Consider the following 22,200-nt stretch of genomic DNA (forward strand, 5'->3'; position numbering starts at 1 on the left):
TGCGTTCCGCCCATAGTGGAATTTACCAGGTGCCACTGCTTTATTTGAAAATTTGCCTATAAAATGCCGAATGTCAGAAAATAAAGCGAGAAAGCTGTTTTATTACTTCATCTGTTTATTGCGACATGGTTTCAAGCATGCATTTTAAGGTTTTCCAGCAATGTTTTTAACATATATTAAAAAGCATGCAGAAAAAATTCATACAAAAGCGATATGTCCAATATGCGGAACAGTTTTTAAAGACGATGCTTTTCCTATATTTTGTTAGACTTTTCATAAGTGTAAAAATATTTTGTGAATATTACTTTCTTCATATGAATCATATATCACATTTTTTGTTTAATTCAAGGCATATCAAACAGGTTTAGAGCATTTGAGCAAAAACAACATTTGCCTGTATTTTGTTATTGCTTCTGGTATCGAAGGTGCCAAAAACTGTTCTGATTTTTTTCTTCTACATCAAAGCGTGCCATGCGAAATACGAAAAAGGTAAAAAATTTAAATTGAAAAAATGAAAATTGCTGCAACTTTCTTTCTTAGTAAATTGGTTCGCTTCTCGAAGCGGTTGTGCTGCTGAGTTGGGCGAGCTTTCCAAAAGCTGCTATTTAATCGATGGTTTTGTATGGAAAATGTTTCACATGCAAATAGATTTTAACAATTTAGAATTTTTGTGAGAAGAAATGTAAAATATTTGACATTTTCGAGAACAAATAATTTGAAAAAAATTAAATCAGCTGCTATACTGATATTACCTGTTCAATGTGCCTTGGTTTAATTGTATTTTTGGAATAAACAAAGTTCTTTTTCCTTCTGTCAGTAAACTGTTTTTTTTTTTTTATACCCGAGCGCACTTGTGCACAAGGGTATTATAACTTTGTTCACATAACGGTTGTTTGTAACAGGCAAAACGAATCGAGATAGATATAGACAAATGTATACATAAATGATCAGAATGAAAAGAGAAATCGATTAAGCGGTGACTGTCTGTCCGTCCGTCCGTCCGTCCGTCCGTCTGTGCACACGATAACTCGAGTAAAAATTGAGATATCTTAACGAAACTTGGTACGTGAACTTCTTTTGGGTGTAGGACGGATGGTATTGAAAATGGGCGAAATCGGACAATAACCACGCCTACCTCCCATATAACGGTAATTTTCAGAAATACGAAAACTGCGATATTTTAGTAACTACTGAAGATTATTCACTCAAAATTGATATTTACAATAATTTTTAGACGAAAAATAAGAATATTATAAATTTTTGAAAAATGGGCGCAGCCACGCCCACTTATGGTTACATGTGTATATCTTGGCAACCTCTCCCCCGATTTCTTCCAAACTTGGCACAGTTGTTGGTCCTGGTACAGCATACCAAATGGCTGAACACACACACCCATATAACGGTAATTTCGAGAAATACAAAATCTTCGATAAATCAGTAAATATTAAAGCTAATTTATTCAAAATTGGTGGTTGCAATAATTATTTACCAAGAAATATGTTTATGATAAAATTTTGCATAATGGGCGTGGCACCGCCCACTTGTGATCACATATATGTATCTCGCTAACAGTTCTAGCAATTTGTACCAAACTCGGTATGGTTATTGTGCTTGCCACATAAAAGCAAAACTTTAAAAATTACTGAAATCGGACTAAAATTACGGCCGCTTTTCATATAACGGTAAATTTCAAAAATGCTTGAAACTGCAATATTTCGAAATTTAAGGACGCTAATTTACTCAAAATTGATACGCCCCGGCTTACCATCTAGCGGTAGGTTTCGGAAAGGTGAAAATCATATATTTAATACTTGCGCCGGGTATTTAATGTTCGGCTCCGCCCGAACTTAGACTTTCTTACTTGTTTTTTTTTACAAATAGTATAAATAAGCAATGAGAAATAAGGCAAAATTTGTTTTATTTCGAACCTTTGTTGGAAATAAAGCAAAACTCAGATTTTGGTATTATTTCCTATTTAAAAGTGAAATAAAGCAAATTTTGCGTTATTGCCGTTTGTGTTATGTGTGTTATGTTGTTTTTTATGCGTTGAATTATAACGTTAAAAATTTATTTTATATCTTTAATGATCTTTTTTCTTGTTATGATTCTCCTTAGGCCTTCGAAAATGCCGCGAGCAATGGCCAGCCGACAGCCTCGCCTACGAACGTTCATATAATATATTCTTAGATTTGGTTTTACTAGTGCTGCCCCTGCTGATACTCAGTTTTGCATACATTCTTATTACGCGCACCCTGTATGTGGGTATGAAAAATGAACGTGCCATGATTTTCGGCAGTGTCGCATCAACAGCGCCAGGTGGTGGCAGCGGATGTAGCAAATTGGGCAATGATGTGGATGCTTTAACCACAGCCTTGGTGCCGAGCACAACAGCTGGCGCAAAAACTACGACACGATTTCAATTCAACGTATCGTTTCCTGTACGTGGATGTAGTGCTAGTGGAATCGTGGCATGTGCTGAATTGGATGCACAAGAACAACATAATTGTGCGAAGAAATCAAAATCACAGAGTCGGCAGTCACAACAGCAGCTATTACAAGAACAGCAAAAGCAACTTACAGAGCAACGTTCACAATGTTACGGTAGGTAGAATTTGTAAGCTTAAATTTACCTGCCGAAGAAAAGGTGAATCTTTCCCACTTGCAAAATACATAACAAATGCGACTTAATAGGAAAGGGAATTGAAGTTAAAGGAAAAACGATAAACTTGTTAGAAAGAAATTATATTTTGGTTTGCGTGAAAATATTCCAAGCAAAGAAAAATTCAGCACTCCAGGGAGAAATCATCCCCTTTGTAGTTATTTGTGGTTGAACAATGAAGATGTTAAGTGTGGCAAAACTCATTGTGAGGTGTGAGTTGAAAATATGTTCTTTTTTTTTCGCTAGTTTCCTTCTTATATACATACTTTAACAGCTTTAATAAAGCAAGAATGAAGTTCATAAAAATTAATTTAATATTTTACTTACTTTGCCAAACTACATATGTATAAACTATAAGTATACCTTTCTTCACCACGAAAGTCAATATTTATTTATTAACTAGTTGATCTGTCGAACCTCGTACGGCCTCACAATCAACTGCAATATTTTCTTTAACCTATTAGTTAATTGATTATAACTTTTGGAAAAGGTGGAACCTCTCTTAAAAAAAATCTTATATTTCATAGAAATACGTCCAGCCATTCTAGCGTGAAATAGCAATAGACATCCACACATCCTCATACACCGACTCAGTAACAAACATTCACATTTTTATTTTTTATTTAATAGGACAATTGTAAAAGTTGTAGTTAATTGCAAAATAATCATTAGTAAATTACATCTGTTTGTTGGTACAGCATTCGATTTTTTGCTTGCGTCCTGGTTTTTTTTTATTATTTTTGTGTGCTAACATTTTGCCGGCGCTGTCCAAACGTATATTTCGAAAGATTTAAATTTTCAAGTCCACTTCACAGCTACAGTACCAGGTGGACCGAGCTTTGCCTGGAGTGCATATGTTTTTTAAAGTTTTCAAGGTCTGGATATCAAATACTGGTCATTCGGAGAGCTTTAAGAAAATATTTTGAAAAAAAAAAAAAAATGCTTTCGATATCTATTTAGCAAATTTCTTAGTGTAAAATTTAGGTGACAACCCTTTTCCGAAATATGCTGGAAAGAATAGTACATATACTGAGCGTATATGTGCTGTATAGTTATACATACAAAAAAAATGTTGATTGAAATTAACAAAATAAAAATTTTTATTACATAGAAGCGTAACAACCCTAATCAAAAATATTTTCGGAACAAAGTTCTCAACAATACCTTTAATTTGATATCCATATTGCGATGTTTCAGATAAATTGTGCAGAAATGAAAATAACTGGCAACTCTACACTATTATCCTAAGGGGTAACATTTTGTATATAGGGAAAGCATTGATAAGGAACCTTCTTTTGGTACCCATGAATAGTAATATTTGACCTATTTTTTCAAGCAATAAATTAAATAAATATTCGATTCAAAATAGGTGGCAACCCTATTAAAAATAGTTTTGAATTAGTGATCTTTTAAATACCCTCCATTTGATACCCATATTATGACGTTTTAAATAATTTGTAACTAATTTCGAATAGGTGGCAACCTTATACGAGTCTTCTCGGATATAATGCCTATTCAGATAACGTTAAAATCCAAAACATTATCTGTGTACAAAATATAATCAAAATCGTTAGAGTCGTTTCCGAGGACCCTATGAATATATATATATATATATACAAGAATTGCTCGTTTAATGTAATAAGATAAGCGTAAATCTCCGGAACCGTGCAATCCAACGCTAAAAAAATGAAAATTTTTAAATTGAACGCACAAAAATAAATTATACATCAAATTGTTTGGAATCCATTAAGGAAACATTAAATTCTTGTGTGAGTGATTTTTCTCAAATGCTTAGAGAGTTATAAGTAAAACACGATAATTTTCGAAAACTCAAAGTTAGCGATACTTCTAGGTCAGGCGCAATGTTTATATAAAATTTGGTAAAGATTAGTGAAGTGGTTTTTGAGATACAAATATAATACAAACTAATTTTCGCTTAAGATCCATTGAAAATCTAATTTTTTAGTAAATATTTAAAATTCGTTAACCGCACTGCCCAAAGATCTGAAAATCCTTTACATACACATATATAAATTCATCGTCGTATTTTAGACAAAAACTAGTTTATGTATTTAGCATTTTCAACGAACTTTATGACGAGTTGTGTCTGTCAGTGTGCCAGCAAAAAAAGGAGAAATTTGAAGCCATTCAGGGAAGGACCTACTCAGACAATATTTGTTATATTTTCAATATTTTCAAAGACATACAGCTGTAAAAGTTGTTATTTTATTCTTTAATATGTATTTAAACAAATAAGAACAATTTAGTAATCCTTGAAAGTGCAAAATGGAAAAGAACTTAAAATAATATATTTCGATAATTGCGAGTGACAGATTTCAAATTGTTACAGTTTTCTTCCAATGAGGAGGACATATTTTTCTCAACGCCTAATGCATTTTCCAAAATTACACTTACTATTTGCCACGACTTATGAATGTCTCCGCATTGCGCTGAACAAGTTGTACTCAAAAAACGTACAAAAGGTACCCAAGGTGACACGTCAAAATTGTTATTTTAATGACTTTGACTGTTCAAAAGAACTAAAATTACACTATTTAAATACAAAAAATTAAATATGTTACAAGAACTCGTCACATTTGTTATTAAAATGGCCCAAATAATTTAAGGCACCAGTTTTATATGGGGTTGTCTATATAACGACACTTATTAATATACTTACAAGTAAATTTCGTTGACCAAGACATTTTGTTTCTTATCCATAACTTATCCCACTTCCTAATAATATAATACTAGAATCGCCCAGTTGCCGAAATTCGAAATTTTTTCATACACTTTTAAATTTTGACTCCTTTATGCTAATGACGATTTTGAAGTCCACCACCAAAATTTATAGCGAATTTATAGGAAAACTTAAAACCAAATTTCTTAGTAGCTCCGAAATTATACCGAGAAAGGAACCTCAATTTTCATTTACAAAAAATATGCATATGTATGTATTTGTATGTATAGATGAGATGCCTATCGGGTTCCTCACTGACTATTATTTTAAACAAATACCAATCTAGACTGTAAACACTTTTTCGATTATATTGGTCTGAGAGCCCCTTGGAATGTTAAAACTAAATTGCCAACATCTGCATAAACTCCTGATTCTTTTCATCAGAATCGGTAGATGAGTACCTCGAAGGTGTAAAACAAAATATAATATTTCCTTCTCTAACGGCGGTTTTACACGGGTTTCTGTCAAGATTGGGCCTAAAGCCCAATATTTTTGCATCACATGATTGGGCTACCGAATTGCACCAAATTTTATGTTGCGTTCAAATACAAATTTTGTTCTAAAAAATATGTTTGACGGGCAAATAAAATTTAAAAGTTACTTGAGAAAACGACAAAGTGAGTCAAATAAAGAACATCGGACTGAAAATATATATTTGTTTTATGTATTTCCTATAATAAATTTTTTTAAGCTCTTTGCAAAGATATTTAAACTAGAATTTCTCGAAAAGATCTACGTTCTACGATTTTTGTTTTTGAAGTTTTATAATCTAGACATTTAAGCAATCAAGGTCTACGAAAAAATGCGAGGTGGAAAAATGTTTCATTTATTTTCGGTTCAGGAGCATCATGGTATGCATTGGATCTTAGTGGATTTAGTTATGGTTTACGAAGGTGGTTTAAGCCGAATATAACAAGAATATTCTTTACAATACCTTCGAAGGCCTACATAAGTCAGGTATAATATGCCCACAGCTGTACCGTAAATTTACCGCTTTATGAAGGTCAAGTGCGTTGGACTGAAAAGGTAAGAAAACGGAAGGATTCCCTTTTCCTCGTTCTCACGATAGTCAGGTCTACTTATTCCGAACGACTTAGATTTATAACTGGCCAAGGACTGCGATCCAGTATTTGGGGAATTTTATGATGTTACAAAACCAGGATACCTGTGTTCTGTTATGCCTGAGGAAAATTCCAGAGCATCTTTGAACCGTGTTCATATAAATTTCTCCATACGTTATTTACTTTATTACTTATTTTTACCATTATCCTTGAGTTAATTGGTGAATCCTTCAGGTTCGTTTCACTGGACAAACTCTCAAGATGATCAAATTACAGTACAACTAACTTTGTTGTACAAGAAACACTTTACAGTACTTGTTAAGGCAATTCTGTATTTCGCTAGCTTGGAGTGAAAAGTTGCTAAGCCCACTTTTTAGGAAAACTCGTATTTTGATACAGGAGGCTAGAGAAATCTAAATGCATTGTTTCGAAAAGGATACATGTATTTGTTTTATTTATTCTCGTTTATATTCAATAAAAGAAAATTTTGCTTAATCCCAAAGAAGCACCGAAAATCCGATAAGGCCAAAATAGTACGAAATTTTTTAATAAAGATCGAATCTCTCTGATTCGTATGGAGTTTTGCTTTGCTTTGAACACGCAAAATAATGTATTCAAAGTTTTGCAAAATACTTGAAGAAAATGGTTATAATCAATTTTTTCGTCTCCTGTAAAATTTTTGAAATAGGCTTTAAAAACTCCATGCCGCGATATTTTCAATGGGTTGGAAAAGGCTGTTATTGCATTTAGAGCCAGTCCTAATAAATTTTCAAATCATAAATTTTCATTTGCTTATTTGGAATTTATTTGACATTTGAATCATTTAGATAGAGATACTCAAAACGCTAGAAAACGTCAAAAAACCCCAATGGTGGACGAATTGTGAGTTTTAATTTTGACAGCGGTTAACCGCTTTACCGTCATCCGCTGCAATTCTGGGTATAGCTTTAAATGTTTTTTATCATGACAACAAACGAGCGATATTTACTGTTTATATATGAGTAGTCCACTTGCAAAGTGCTCTATTTTAAATTTTTTTCTATTTTCAGTTTTTGGTGGGTAACTTACCAGTATTTAAAGTAGTTTCCTGTCCACTAAGAACCCAGTGCAAAATCATTGTATATTCTGAAAAAAGGCATCAAATGTTAACTACTCTTGCAAAAGTCGCTATCATACTTATTTATAAACTTTCAAAAGTCTCCATCTTCTGATAAACTTAGAAAAATGCTTTAGGTAGTGTAGATTAGTAATGTTATGTTATGCTTTGTTATAATGTTCTTAGGCTCTTATTCATCAAAATTTTCAGGTAATAAAGAAAAAGATTCAATTTAGATGTTACTTGTTGTCGTAGTCATTTTTTTATTTATAGCTTATTATCATAAAATCACATAACGCTGTTTGCAAGTGGACTACTCATATTTTCCTTTTTCTTTGTTTACAAGTTTGTAGAAATTTGCTATTTTCCGCTTCAAAGCCTAACGGCTCGGTGTGCCAATGCACAGTGGCTCAAAACTGGAATTCACTGTTCATAATGAACTGGGGTCTTAATTTTTCAATCTATTTTGTATTTTTGTATGAAAGTTTACAAAATTTTAAAGAGACCAATTCAGCCCGATTTTTTGGATTTTTATTTGTTTACTTTAAATTTTTTAGTGCAAAGTGCAGAAAAAGTAGCAATTTTGAAGCAAATCGATTCTCCTGATCCAGTTAATAAATGTAGGATAATAAAAACTAGTTGAAAACTATTGTAAGGTTCCCCAAAATTAAAAAAAAAATCACAAGAGAAATGTGCAATGTTATAAAAAAATTTTGGTGAAATATTTTTTAAAAAATTTAAATTTCTTTCACTCAAGGGAAACCCTAGTGTCTTTATTAAGTTTATAATATTTATGAACTGGTACAAGAAAATCGGTTTTCTTTAAAATTGTTACTTTTTCTGCCCTTTGCACTAAATAATTTAACATAATCAAATACAAATTGAAAAATCGGGCTCAGCTGGTCTCTATCAAATTGTATAAGCTTTCATTAAACAAATTTATCACTCTGATTGAAAAATTGAGGCTACAGTGAATTATGAACAGCAAATGTCAGTTATGATTCACTGTGCAGCTTTCCTACATTAAATGTAGATGTTTATGGTAAAGTTATAAAAAGTCATAATGATTAGGCGTTGTTGGCCGCTAGTATGGGTCGAAGCTAAAAATGGTGACTTTGGTAATAACATTTATTTAGTTTAATCGCAAATTTCACAGGCGAATGAGTTTTAAGTACATTAAAGCTTTTCAAACTGGGGTTGCGTTGAACTAAGGCAAAGTACATACATATATACATACATATATTAACAATTATACAATGGAAAATACCCTACCCAAAAATATATCTGAATTGGGAACTTTTAAAATACACACTTTTTATTGGTACCCTTATTACTATGTTTTATTTAACTTGGAATTAATCACGAATATTCTCGGATATAACACCTACCTAGATAATCCTAAAATGTAAAACATTATCTGAGTACAAAATTCCATCAAAACTGTTAGTGTCGGTTCTGCGATTCTTATGGATACATGGATATATACATATAGCATAAATGAGACGATACAAGTAAACCGTCCGAAGCTTTGCCTAAAATTCCAATCAATGAACATTCAGTAAGTCAAAATACTTGTAAACTGCTATGCTTTCAACTAAAACGTGGTGAATCAAAAAATGCAAAATGGCGTCTTCACTGCACTGCTTTACGGTCTTTTCACGAAGAAGCGAATATACTTATTAATTTATTTCTGCAAGTAATGACAGAAAGCTAGATAGTTTTCGGGACTGGTGATTACGAATCTGAACACGGACGAAAAATCGAATGGATTCGCTTAAAAACTTGCAATTAGGCAATTTTAAGGTGCGTACCCAGGCGAGATGTACGTACGTTTGATTTTAACTTTTCCGTGATAAATGATATAAAAATAAATTTTTTTATTCTATGAATAAGTTTTCGAGATATTTTCAATTTTACGTTACTCAGCTTAAAACAAATCGTGGTTGCACTTAAGCACGTATATTTACGAACCACTTTAACAACAGTATATACATCACTTTCCGATAGGACCAATAGTTTCTGAGAAATTAACTCATCTTTCCATTGTATTTTTATTTTTTGAGGAGAAAATGTAAAAAAAAATATAATAATTTTTAACAGGAGAAAAATTTTAAAAGTAACAAATTCTGTGCAATTTTTTTGCATTTGTGTTAAAGCGTGTTCTGTAAGGAAAGAAAGTTGCTTATACGCCATGCACACCTGAGTAACACGCTTTTTTGCTCATATTTCATACAAAAAATCGTTGCCTATTTTCGTTTGATTACTCATTACTTCTGTTATTACTGTTAATTAAAAATTTTTCTTCTGTTAAAATTTGTTTATTTCTATTTTTTTCATAAAAAAAAAAACAAAAAATCTGGAATGATTAATTTATTTGTCAGAATCAGACGTATCGAAAAATGATTTATGCATACACGGTTTAAGTAGAATTTTGTTAGCTTGAATTTTCCGCATTTCATATTTAGATTGTTAAATTGGTTCGAAAGAAATATGTATGTATGTATATTGTTAAGTGAAACCACTTTTTGTTTTAAGCTGAATAACGGCAAATTGAAAATATCTCGAGAACTTATCCATAGAATAAAAAACCAGAGAAATCCGAGACCTTAAATACCCCTAATTGTAAATTTTTAGGCATATCCAATCGTTTCCGATCTGGCTTCAGATCCGTAATCAGCGAAACCGAAACTCCCCGAGTAAAGAACTCTAAAAATCTTCCTAAAAAAATTTTAAAAAATCTTCCGCCATATTGGATTCACCATTTTGAATTAAAAAAAAGAACTTCAGATTCGTAATCAGCAATCCCGAAAACTATAGACTAAGTCGTGGTCTAGGTTTCTGTCATTATTTTCAGAAATAAATTAATAAGTATACTCGCTTCTTCGCGAAAAGTGAATATTTCGCTGGTGGGTTGGCTGAAAAAATCCTGGCCAGGATATTTCTATTTAAGTATTCAAAAATTTGTATTATATTTTTAATTGTTAACTCATCTCTTTAATGAAAAATACCAATCGAAAGTATAAAGCCTATAGAAGGTAAAAACTTTTGGTTGTATATTTTTCCTGGCCTACCTATCGGATTGGCAGGTATGAACAGGTAGGTAATACTAGTAATTTTAGCTAATCTGTTTAACACATTCTAGGCTTTATGCTTTCGATTGGTATATACATATGTAATTTTTTCTTTAAACTAATAAGAGCAAAATTAAAAAAGTAATAATTTTTCAATATTTAGTTAAAAATATCCTGGCCACGATTTTTTCTGCCAACCCACTCGCGAAATATTTCCTAACACGTTAAATATCATACAAAGGAGATTTCATCCATTAAACAGATGGGTGAAGGTCGTGCCCTTGCCGGATTACCTACTAAATGTTTGTTTGAAAAAATACGTAAACATATATGGGTTTATGGTATATAGAAATATCCCTTTATCCTTACAGTACAGCAACAATGATGCTTTTCAAATAAGGCAGATTGGAACATGGGCTCTCTGGGAAGAAAATACCTGTGATTATTGTACCATACAGGAAATATTAAAAAAGATATACTAGAAAAGTAAAATTATCCACCCGTGCTCATATATTTAGTATCCGTAATTGTCTGTAACGTATACGCCCCATAGCACTTATTGTTTGCCATACACAGTCAGCTAACACATTTACTTGTACGCCTTAAATAAAAGGTCATATTATTTAAAAGTAATTACATATTGGCGTGGTATTTTTCCACAGTATTCCTCACGCATATATATTATATATACATATTAATTTTTTCATGTACATATATAACAATTTTAGAACGAATTTCGAGTATGGCAATAAAAAGAGTAAAACTCGAATTTTTGTTTCACAAACGTTGGGCTAAAGAATACAGAGATCCTTATGTCACTAAAGCTCTTTTCACCTCCCTAGTCAGGCCGATCTTAGAATACGGGTCCGTCGTATGAACCCTAGATATCAAACGCATTCTGACAGACTCGAGTCGGTACAGAAACAATTCTTATTATTCACATTGAACAATTTCGACATTAACAGCCTTATTCTGTATTACGAACGATAGGCAACACGAACGATTCGTCGCTTATATGATTTTTCCGAAGTTATTGCGGTTTTCTTCCATATAAAAATTAGTTATGTTTATTCGATCTATGAAAGCAAGTGCGACAAAAAAATTTCTAAAAAAATCAACGGTAATTTTTAGCCATTTGCAACTTTATATACTAGAATTGAATGAGCTGAAATTCCCCACAAAAACGGTCCATGCCCCGATTCCCTACGCAAACTGAAATTCCCCGCAAATCGGGGAATTCCCCACGAGTTGGCTTCCCTGCCCGGGATAGAAAAATCCCAAACCAAGGTTTGTCTCTACAGGAAGGCATTAGTGTTACTGAAAAAGTTAAAAATAATGAATCTCAAATGGAAAATAAGTAATATTAAAAAAAATAGATTCAGTTTTGAAAAGAAACGAAGGTCTAATATCTATGTGTGATATAAGCCCAATCATTTTTAATGACATTAAAAAATTGTCAATTTCATCTGGTTTTGAATTCTATCCAGTCGACGGATCGTTTTCATTCTATTCAATGCTCATAACTACTAACTATTTGTGTTTTTTTGTAGACTTTAAGCACCAATTTCCATTGTCCATTGTAAATTTTTAATACTTGTAATAAACTGACTACAAAACAAAACATTAAACTGTACTTAAATTTTTTCCGCTTATTTTTGTCGGTCCTGCTTATAATCAATAAATTTTTTTTTCTTTTGTAGCTCGCAAGATAAATATTATTACTATTAAGTATTAACAATTTGAGGTATCTTAAATTTTGATACTTTTTCACCTTGAATAAACGTTCTGAGGCCAATTTGTTCAAATATTTGATTTATTTTTATTAGCTTGTTTCTAAAACTCCATTGATTGACAAGCAAGAGAATGCTTAAGCATTTTTTTCTGGTGAGAATAGGGATTGACACTAAACTAACAACTCGTGAGATTTGTTCATATATGCAAAAGCATTGCTCCTTTAAATTAATACGATTTAAAGACTTCTTGCTCTTATATAATTTTAACCAAACGAATTATCACCATCATGTGATTTTTTCGATCACCTACCGTTGTTGAATTTCTATGTTTTTTCGTAACAAAAATTTACCTTAAAGAGATCAAATATAATTTTCCACCAAAACTCAGTACACAATTCAATTACTATATTACCCTGCATCAGAGGTCCCCGAGGAAACAGACACAAGTCAATAAATTTATTATTTGCACATATATGTATGCACATGTACATTGTACATAGCAAGAATGAAAGTGTACAAGATTGCGCCAATCGAGCTGAGAGCAACCCGGTGTGATGTCAAAAAAGTAAGAGAATGGGAGAGCAAAGAAAAATTCTAAAGGTCCAGTTAGAGGTGCCATAGCCATAACTCTGTCAAATAATTCATATCTGCTTACTGTTATGATGAAAACCCAAAACGCGATGGATACCTACGGTTATGGCTACGGTGCTATGGTAAGATACCAATAGTTGCTTACAGGCACGGTGTAGCGAACAAAGTTGGCGCTGTCAGTGGTACCGCTACTTTGGTTTTGCCGATTTTGACAGTTGTGGTAACTTTTAAATAAACCTTTGTTTACAAATCAACAAAAAAGAGAATTTTAATTATAAGTGAAAAATCAGTTTTAATGGTGTTAATTTGCAATTTCTGAGAGATTTTTGAGTTGGAGACTGTGTAAAAACTAATGAAATGAAGTGCCGTGTGTTAAATTTCGGCAGCCGTTAAGATGCGAGATGCGTAGATGATGCAAGTGTAGCGCTGTGACGAATCGCTACATTTTGTGTACATAGGGCACGGTAAAGCCGTTCTCGAAATGTATCTTTATTATTATATTGACAGAATTGCACCACAATGACTTCGCTTCTGCTCCAAGCATCCTCCTTTAGCAAGTTAACTAATGAATCCCGCTGAAATGCAAAGCAATGGAGTGCACTAAATTTTTGCTTCAGCAGCTTTGATTGTAAAGCAATCGAGTGCACTAAAACGTTCACTATTCTCTAATAGATTATGTGAAAATGCAATATTTTCGCATTTAGCAAAATTAAAACACGTTTTTCGCTGTAAAGTTAACTGTTTTGGCAGTTTCAACTCGTTCTTCTTTTCGCTCTATTCTTTGTTTACTTGTGGTACACAAATGTCAACGGCCAGGACGGCGCAACCTTGTATACTATCATTCTTGGCTTACAGGGCTATTACATGATATGTATTTGCATATGTAAATTCGACTTTCTTGTATTTACTCGTATGCACAACATATCAGAAAAGTAGCATTTACATATGCAAATTCATATCGTGCAACAGGGCTCTTACGGAGCTGCCCATACGTATTTATGATCAGAACAGATAATTGCTATGGCTATGACACCACTAATTGGACCTTAAAGTAAAAGAGGAAGTAATGTAAAAGTAGGTAAAATTGTTCCTATCCTTCGCCCTTTTAAATTGCAACGTTTGTTATTTTAGAATGTCACCAAATAACTTGTCGAGAAATTGGTCTTATTCTCGCAACAATTTAAACGCGTTTTTTGGTGTACGAAACTTTTGCAATAGCCCCCTACCTTTGTAAACGGCCACAAACATTGATTAAAGCATAGTTTTGGCTTAGCTGTCCACTATCAAAAATGTATACGTATACTTTGTTTGCTAAATATAGATAAATATATTAATAGCAATCCTTGGAAATTTTTATTTTCGTCCTTTGTGCGAAAAAGTATTTTATGATGTCAAAAAAGTGGTGGTTGCTGTCAAACTAAGAGAAGGTTAGCGGTCCGCGGATAATGTTATTTTTATTTACTGCATCGTGTATAAGTATTTAGTATGTATGTACAGTAGGGTGGTCCAATATAATGATGGCACGATTAATCGATTATAATCGGTTATTTTCATTCGGTTAACGATTTAATTGTATCGAAATTTTTCTTTCGATTAATCGAGCGATTAACCGATTAACTTTCAAAATAATCGAAAGAAACAAACAATCCAAAATTGACTACTTTACTCACAAAATAATGTATGAATCAAAATTACGTAACAAAAATTTGGCACTCTAACTACTCAATAATATTAGCAACAATAAAAGTGTCCACTCTACGCTAATTTTACTAGTTGGGAGAGTTTTTACATTTTCGTATTTTTGCAAATTTTTTAAACGATATTTTTGCAAAAAACCGCCACACAAGTTTAACCAAAGTAGCAACTAAACAATCGCAACTCAGGTATGCACATATTTCCATTTTATTTCCCAAATGTGGTGTTGTGCATTTTCTTCCATACAAATAATGTTCGACGCTTTTTTATGGAAGCAAATTAGCAACACCGTCAACAAAAAAATTGCCAAAAATCAATGGTAAGTGCCAGATGCTTTAATCTTGCAATTTTTTTATACAAATTTAATGGGTTAAAAAAACTGAATACTGTATAACGGATGGTATACTACATCTTTTTATTTATTGCTTCCCTTCGTTTTTAGATTTCATGATTGTTTGCGCATTGAATTCGTAGCACAAGATCCACAATAAACCAAGAAAGTTATCCTTAAATAAAATAGTCAGTTTTTATAACTTATATAAACGGTTTTTATTAATATTCGATTTTAATCGAAACGATCGATTAATCGGTTAATTTATACGATTAACTGCAATTATTAATCGAATGCTTTCGGTTAATCAATTAACCGATTAATCGATTATTGAATTTGTTTTGCCATCACTAGTCCAATATAACTAAAGTCGGAATTTTAATGCTCTCACCCCGTAGGATTATTCTATATCGAAAAAAAGTGTACCCTTATTTTTTTATTTTAAAATCAAAAAATATTTAGAGGTCGCTTAAAGCGCTGTAACATATCCATGTATTTTGTATGGGAAAAACCAACTTTTCGTGGAAATGGTATCGAATTTTTGAAAACCAATATTTTTCAATCGGAAAATGTCGGTTTTCTTCAGGAGACTTCCAGAAATAATATCCATTATTTATTTAACCATTTTTTAATAATGGAGATTTTTTATTTATCCCCCCATTGCATTTTCTGGCGTTTTCTAGGGGTTTTGGCGGTCCTATAAAATATAGTTACTAAGAAAAAAGTGTAATAAAAATAATTGAGGTTTATTATTGCGAATATTTTGAAAAGAAGCAGAGTATTTCGATCGAAAAATATTGGTTTTCAAGAATTCCTTACCATTTCCACGAAAAGTTCTTTTTTTCCCATACAAAATACATGGAAAACTTTAAGCGCTTTGAGCGACCTCTAAATATTTTTTGATTTCAAAATAAAAGAACAGGGGTATACTTTTTTCGATATAGAACAATCCAAGGGGGTGAGAGAATAAAAACTCTGACTTTACTTTTTTTACATACATTTTTGGACCGCCCGTTATAACCGTCAATGCTTTTTTGCTAATAAATGTTAGTAAAATTAGATAGCAATATTAAAAAACATAACAACGTGTTTTAGTGGTTACGTGCTTTGTGAATTCAAACTAAAATGCGCTTTTTACTCTATGTTTTGAGTACACGTGTCAGTTAAAGTTGAGAGTCAGTGTTAAAGGTGAAATAAATTACTGTCATAAATAGTGATTTTATAGTTCCGATATTTATTCAGTACTTATTTTTCTAAAGACTTGAAAATTTTATAGTAAGTAGGAAACATTATTTATTTTCATAATACAGTGCTTTGTTGTAAATTAAACAAAAATTATATATATAGTTAGAGTGTTTTCTGATGACCGTCTGTAGACGGTCAAAACGGTTAACGCCAAAATTGACATATTCAAGTGCGTTTTATAGCAGTATATTTTTGAAAGTTTCTTTTTGGTTTCTATATACAGGAGTGTCCTCTACTGAAGTCCAAGACCTTGTTTTAGACCCAGTGTGCATCCACAGGCCTCAGGCATCCCCTACTAAGGAGTATTTGCGGTGGTGGGTGCGGTTTGAAATCTCGTTGGTGCCGAACCTTTAATCGAGGCGAAGGGGCTGGATCAAATTCGCATTTTTTTAGAAACTCTGTTTTAGGGGTGTTGAAGTTGAAGTTTTTCCTTTGTATCTATAACGCTTTCCTCGAGTGGTTGAACAGGGGGTCGCCCGCCCATTAAAAGAACCGCTGTAACAGGTAAAGCTTAATAGCTCGATATATCGCCTAGTACGCGAAGCACTTCGCTCGAGAAGAGGCCTTGAATAACTCTGGCCAGCCACGGGTTGTATAATCATATAAGCAGTAATTGGGTTTTCACAACAGAGGATGCAAAAACCCACCGACTTGACGGTTTGAGATATTGAGTAAGTGCAGCCCGATCACCTCATCAGTGGGGTGTATTTTTGTCTCCTTTCATATAAGGATCTTCAAATGTTTTGCTGGTTTGGCCGATACCAAACAGCTTCGTCAACTGCCTCTTTTTCTTTGCTTCCTTCCTCTTTTGATGCTTCTTTAGTGTTCGTTCTCCATTGCTTTTACTCTCTACCCTAGGAGGCCGAATCGGAGTTTATTTCAACGTAGCGTCAGGCTCATACAGTTATTCCTCTACGTGCCCCGGTTTATGCGCTATATAAAAAGGACTGGCGTCATGAGGGATTGGAAGAGCGTGATTTTTGTACGTCGAGAGGTGTCTCTGCATTTCTATTGCCTGGGAAAAAATCTATGTAAACATTGCAAAAAATTTATAACCATATACATATGTATATATTGCATGAAATAATAAATTTTGTGTTAGGCGCCTAATAAAAACTTCTTTAATTATTTTAAATATTGCACAAGTTGGAAACTTAGATTTACACGGGTTTTGTTAAAGTATGAACTATGTTTTTATAAAAAAATAACCTAAATTAAATAACAGCAAAAATATTATGTTCATACTTGTAATATATGGTGCGGCTATAATTATTTCAACCACTATATATGAGAGACCTGACGAGCTAGCAAAGGAGCGCGTTCTCTTGGACGCCTCACTAGTGACGTGCACACCAATTCCTTTAGAGCAAATCAAAGCATCACAATATCTGCTCATATGCCACCAGACGTATAAATGGGCTCTGGAAAATAACTCAAGGTTACAGACTAGGAAAGGTTATATGTAGTTTATATTATAAGAAACTTAGTGATAATAATTTTCATTATTTCTGGTGCTAAGAGAAGTACTTTGCGATCGTTGTGAATTTTCTTGAAGAAATAAATAAACTTATGTAAGAAATTTTTATAGAAGAAAATTTCTTTTCCATTTGTTGTGCGTCAGTTTATATGAATTTTAAGTTTTTCTTGAGATCTGCAGGCTTTTATATACGACAAAAGGTTTGAGAAGTGTTACTATCATGAGGAAACTATGGAACATATAATTGCCGCGTGTCCAGTTTTCAGTAGGCGAAGACTTCCGCTACTCGACAAGGTACAGCCAAGAGCAAAAGGTTTTATAAAATTCGTTAAAGGAATGACCGTGTTCTTCACCATTGCGTGAATGCGCTTATTCATGGAACGTAAACATATCTGGCAGCCCTTTGGACATTACCTTCGTCTGTCTGATAACTCTTCGTGTCAGACAGCATAACTACGGTGACCATATTAACCAACGTAAAATAAAGGACATTTTTTTCAAAATGATTTGGGATTACGTACATACAACTTGTATGATAAAAGTACCTTACCCATATCGTAATTTAAATCAAGTATTTACCAGTTAATTATATTATTTAATTGTCCAATTTCCAATGGTCTAGCGAAAAATGAAGCCAAATTCTTTTCAAGGACTTCGACGAAGCCAGCACACAGTGGCTCAAAATTGGAATTTAATGTTTATAATCCACTGGAGTCTTCATTTTTCAACCAATTTTTACTAAAAAGCAAAAAAAAAAAAATATTTATTTTGGTGAATATTTTTTTATAACATTTCAAAATTTTTGTTTGTGTATTTTTTTTTTGTTTTGAGAGAACCATACAGTTGTTTTCAACTAGTTTTTGTTATGAAACATTTATTAACTGGAACAGGAGAATACATTTATTTCAAAATTGCTACTTTTTCTGCAGTTTGCACAAAAAAATTTAATATGATCAAATAAAAATTCAGAAATCAGGCTCAACTGGTCTCTTGCAAATATTGCAAGCTTTCATAAAAAAATAAATATTAATCAAATGAAGTGAAAAATGAAGGCTCCAATGAATTATGAACACTAAATGCCAGTTTTGAACCACTGTGCAGCAGGGGGTTTATTGTTCTCTTTCAGTGAAACTGGAAAGTCAGCGTGCAACACGATCCTGAGCACAACTTTCCCTGTGCTTTATAGATTGTACAAAGATAACCGATTAAATAGAAACCCTTAAGTGGGACGCGAAACAAACTGGGGAAGGTTTTCATTATATTTTATAAGGGACATTTTCATTTTTCATATTCTGCGTTTAAAAGTTTACCTCTGAAAAATGCAGAGCCGATTTAAAGGACAGTTTAAGAAATAAAGGACAAAAGGCGTCCTTTATTTTGAAAAAAATTATAAAGGACAGGGTGCTAAAACAAAGGACTGTCCTTTAAAATAAAGGACGGATGGTCGCCGTAAGCATAACCCAACCCAAGGTTTATATATAAGAGGTTGCGCAATGCGCAGGTCCGTTATTCTTTTCTCGCAAAATTGGAAACAGCGGAAACAACAAGCAGCGTAAAAAAACATAAAATTGAAACGAAGTGAAGCGATTTCAAACCAATTGTAATCGATAGCTTATTCGAAAATACATCTACAGTTAATTTTAACCAAATTTTTACTCATAACTGTATGTCGAGAAAGCCACAAAGTCGGATTTTTCACTGCGGTAAATTTTTGCGAAATTTTCGTTTCAACTCGCTATATCTCAGACGTTTGTGAAAGTAATATTAAGTGAAATGTTGAAATGCATGAATTTATCAGTGTTATATAACTATTACTAAACTTAATAGACATACTTACATACATACATACATAGTAAATATGCACGTAACTCAATGCATAGTCAAAATAGTTATTCGTACAGTGATTGCTTCACAATACATATTCGCAATGTTTTTAATAATGAATATTCGGTAGGTTTTCACGAAAATATAGTTGATGTTTTAACAAAAACCATACGAATTAAATTTTAAAACTTTTTGCAAAACTTAAAAAGTTCTACAAATTTTCATCTATATTTCAAAATTTTGACTCACATTTTTTAGAGAAAAATTGCGTTGATTTTTGAAATTTTATTTTCTCAATGGTGTTGAACGTTTTCTTCCATGCAAAACTACATTTTACTCATGGAAGCAGATATTTAACACCCTTGAGAAACAAATTCTAAAAAATCAAAGGTAATTTAATTATATGCATACATAGTACGTAGGTCTGTAGAGCTTTAATAAGTTTTATTACACTGACAAATTTATGAATTTCAACATTTCACTTAATATTACTTTCAAAATTACTTGTACAAGTGCCCACTAAAAATATTTGTCATCTAGAGGGGAGCGACCGCTCGTGGGTGTCATCATAATATTGTTATAACTTTAGAACTACTTGTTGTCTAAACCTGAAACTTTCCCAAAAATTTCCGTACATATTTGTCTTTAATGCTGCATTAAAACAAAACAAAAATTTTAAGCTTCATAACACCACTTTTGCATTTGTAAAAATCACCTCCTTAATTTTTATAAAAATGTTAAAATATCCGCCATTTCGTTTCAAATAAGTATTAAGAAGTGCAGTTAGACTCGTCTTCGTCAGAATAGAATCTAGTTTATTGTGTACAAATTTCGAATCAATCGAATCATAAACGTCTGAGATATAGCGAGTTTAAATGCAAATTTCGCAAAAATTAGCCGCTGTGAAAAATCAAGTTTTTTGGCTTTTCGGCATGAAGGCGTGAAAGTAAAAAATTGTCGTATGCGCAGAGAGGCAATTTTTATTTCGCGGTTTGCGCGTCCTTCTATTTATAGATCTTGTACCCAACCTAACCTACATACATACTACGTTTAAACGCATGCATAAGTTGCTTTAATTCATTTTGCCGCGATTCAAAACATATGTATAAACTGAATTTCAATTCGCTTTGAAAGAGCGAAGTGTTTTGGCTCACACTCCATTTCAAATCGGTAGTTTAATTCTCCAGACAGTTAGAAAGAGTGTATAAACACCGCTCTCACTCAAAGCGAATTGGAGATCAGTTATTCCGCTCAAATTACAAATAATCGCATCAGTATTTAAAAGCTGATTAATAATAATCGTTCTTTTTCTTTGGTACGATTTTATAATGCCGAATAAAACTAGATATCTCTTCAAAGGTACATAAAAAAGACACCAAAAAACATCAGTTATAAAATGTATTATATTTTAAGACCTCTGGAAAAATATTTTGAAAGAATATTAAGATTACAATACAGAAAATACCTCCAAAAATCTGATTATTTGGATTCCATTGATAGAATTTTGTAAAATTTTTAAGCATTCTTTTCAGTTTAAACTCTTCTATAATATGATCTAGTCTTTTGGAAAACATATTTCTAATGTATAAAACATTAAAAAAAAAACAAACGTAAATCTTGGTACTTTCCCCTATTGTAATATTTAACTTATTTTTTCATTTTAAATGAATACAAATTCTTAAACAGGTGACAACCCTCCTCACAAATATTTTCGGCAGTAAACCTTTCTAAACCTCTTCAGTTTGGTACCCATATTGTAATTTTCATTTTATATTTTAAATAAACTTAAAATTTTCAAACCGGTGGCAGCCCTCAACAAAAACAATTTCGGCTGTACGCCTTCTTAAACCTTTTTCAGTTGACAGCCATATTGCAATACTTACTTTTTCATATAAATTTACTTAAAAGCAATTTTGAAACAGGTGGCAACCCTCTTCTCTTATACTTTAAGTGGGACCTCTAGCTCTCGATGAAAAATGCATTAAATTCCACGCATTAGTTTTCGAGTGATGCGCGTACAGACATAAAGACAGACAAAAATTCTAAAACTTGTTGATTTGGATTTTGTTAGTGTAATAAAGAAACCCCCCACCCAATTTAAATTTTCTTTAATATCTATAATTTGCAGACATCAGCCTGTTACAATTTTATAATATGTATAGATTATTATTTCACGCCTTATACTTGCAGATGACATCGTCCCAACGCATTCGATGCCAACAACAACGGCAAATCATAAACGTAAACTACTCACGGCGACAGACGAACGTCGTCATTTGTATTGCATGGAAGCCGGTTCGATGAAATCACTAAATCACAATAATAATGATCGGAATGGGAGAATGGGTGGCAGCAGTGGTAGCAGCACATCACCATCTGCCTCGATGACTGTGATTAATGTGCCACAGCAGCATCGTTTCAAGTTGAACCAACAGCGGCAACAACAACAGCTACAATTATATATAGAGCAGGATATGGAACGAAGTAAATCAACATCAACACCAAGTCTGCGGTTACACGACACCGCATTAAGGAGGTAAGAATGCCCAAATGGTACAGGGCTAAAGAAAATGGCTCATTGTTATGCTGCAACTTTTATTTGATATATGTATATGCTCGTATATGAAAGTAAGTATGTACATACATATTTACATGTACATCTACGTATGTATGATAA

At 32.6% G+C, this 22,200-nt stretch overlaps 1 protein-coding gene across 1 annotated transcript in view; it reads left to right on the forward strand.

The window, feature by feature from the left end:
* Positions 1-22,200, forward strand: part of LOC118754504 (cholecystokinin receptor type A-like) — a 136,153-nt gene that overhangs the window by 113,007 nt on the left and 946 nt on the right. The window contains exons 3-4 of the mRNA XM_036489383.1: positions 2,116-2,601; positions 21,714-22,059. Of these exons, the coding sequence (XP_036345276.1) occupies positions 2,116-2,601; positions 21,714-22,059 (832 nt within the window). The remainder of the gene's footprint in view (positions 1-2,115; positions 2,602-21,713; positions 22,060-22,200) is intronic.

This window comes from Rhagoletis pomonella, unplaced genomic scaffold, assembly GCF_013731165.1.
Source record: "Rhagoletis pomonella isolate Grant_MI unplaced genomic scaffold, Rhpom_1.0 Rhpom_scaffold_00002, whole genome shotgun sequence".
NCBI classification, from domain to species: domain Eukaryota; kingdom Metazoa; phylum Arthropoda; class Insecta; order Diptera; family Tephritidae; genus Rhagoletis; species Rhagoletis pomonella.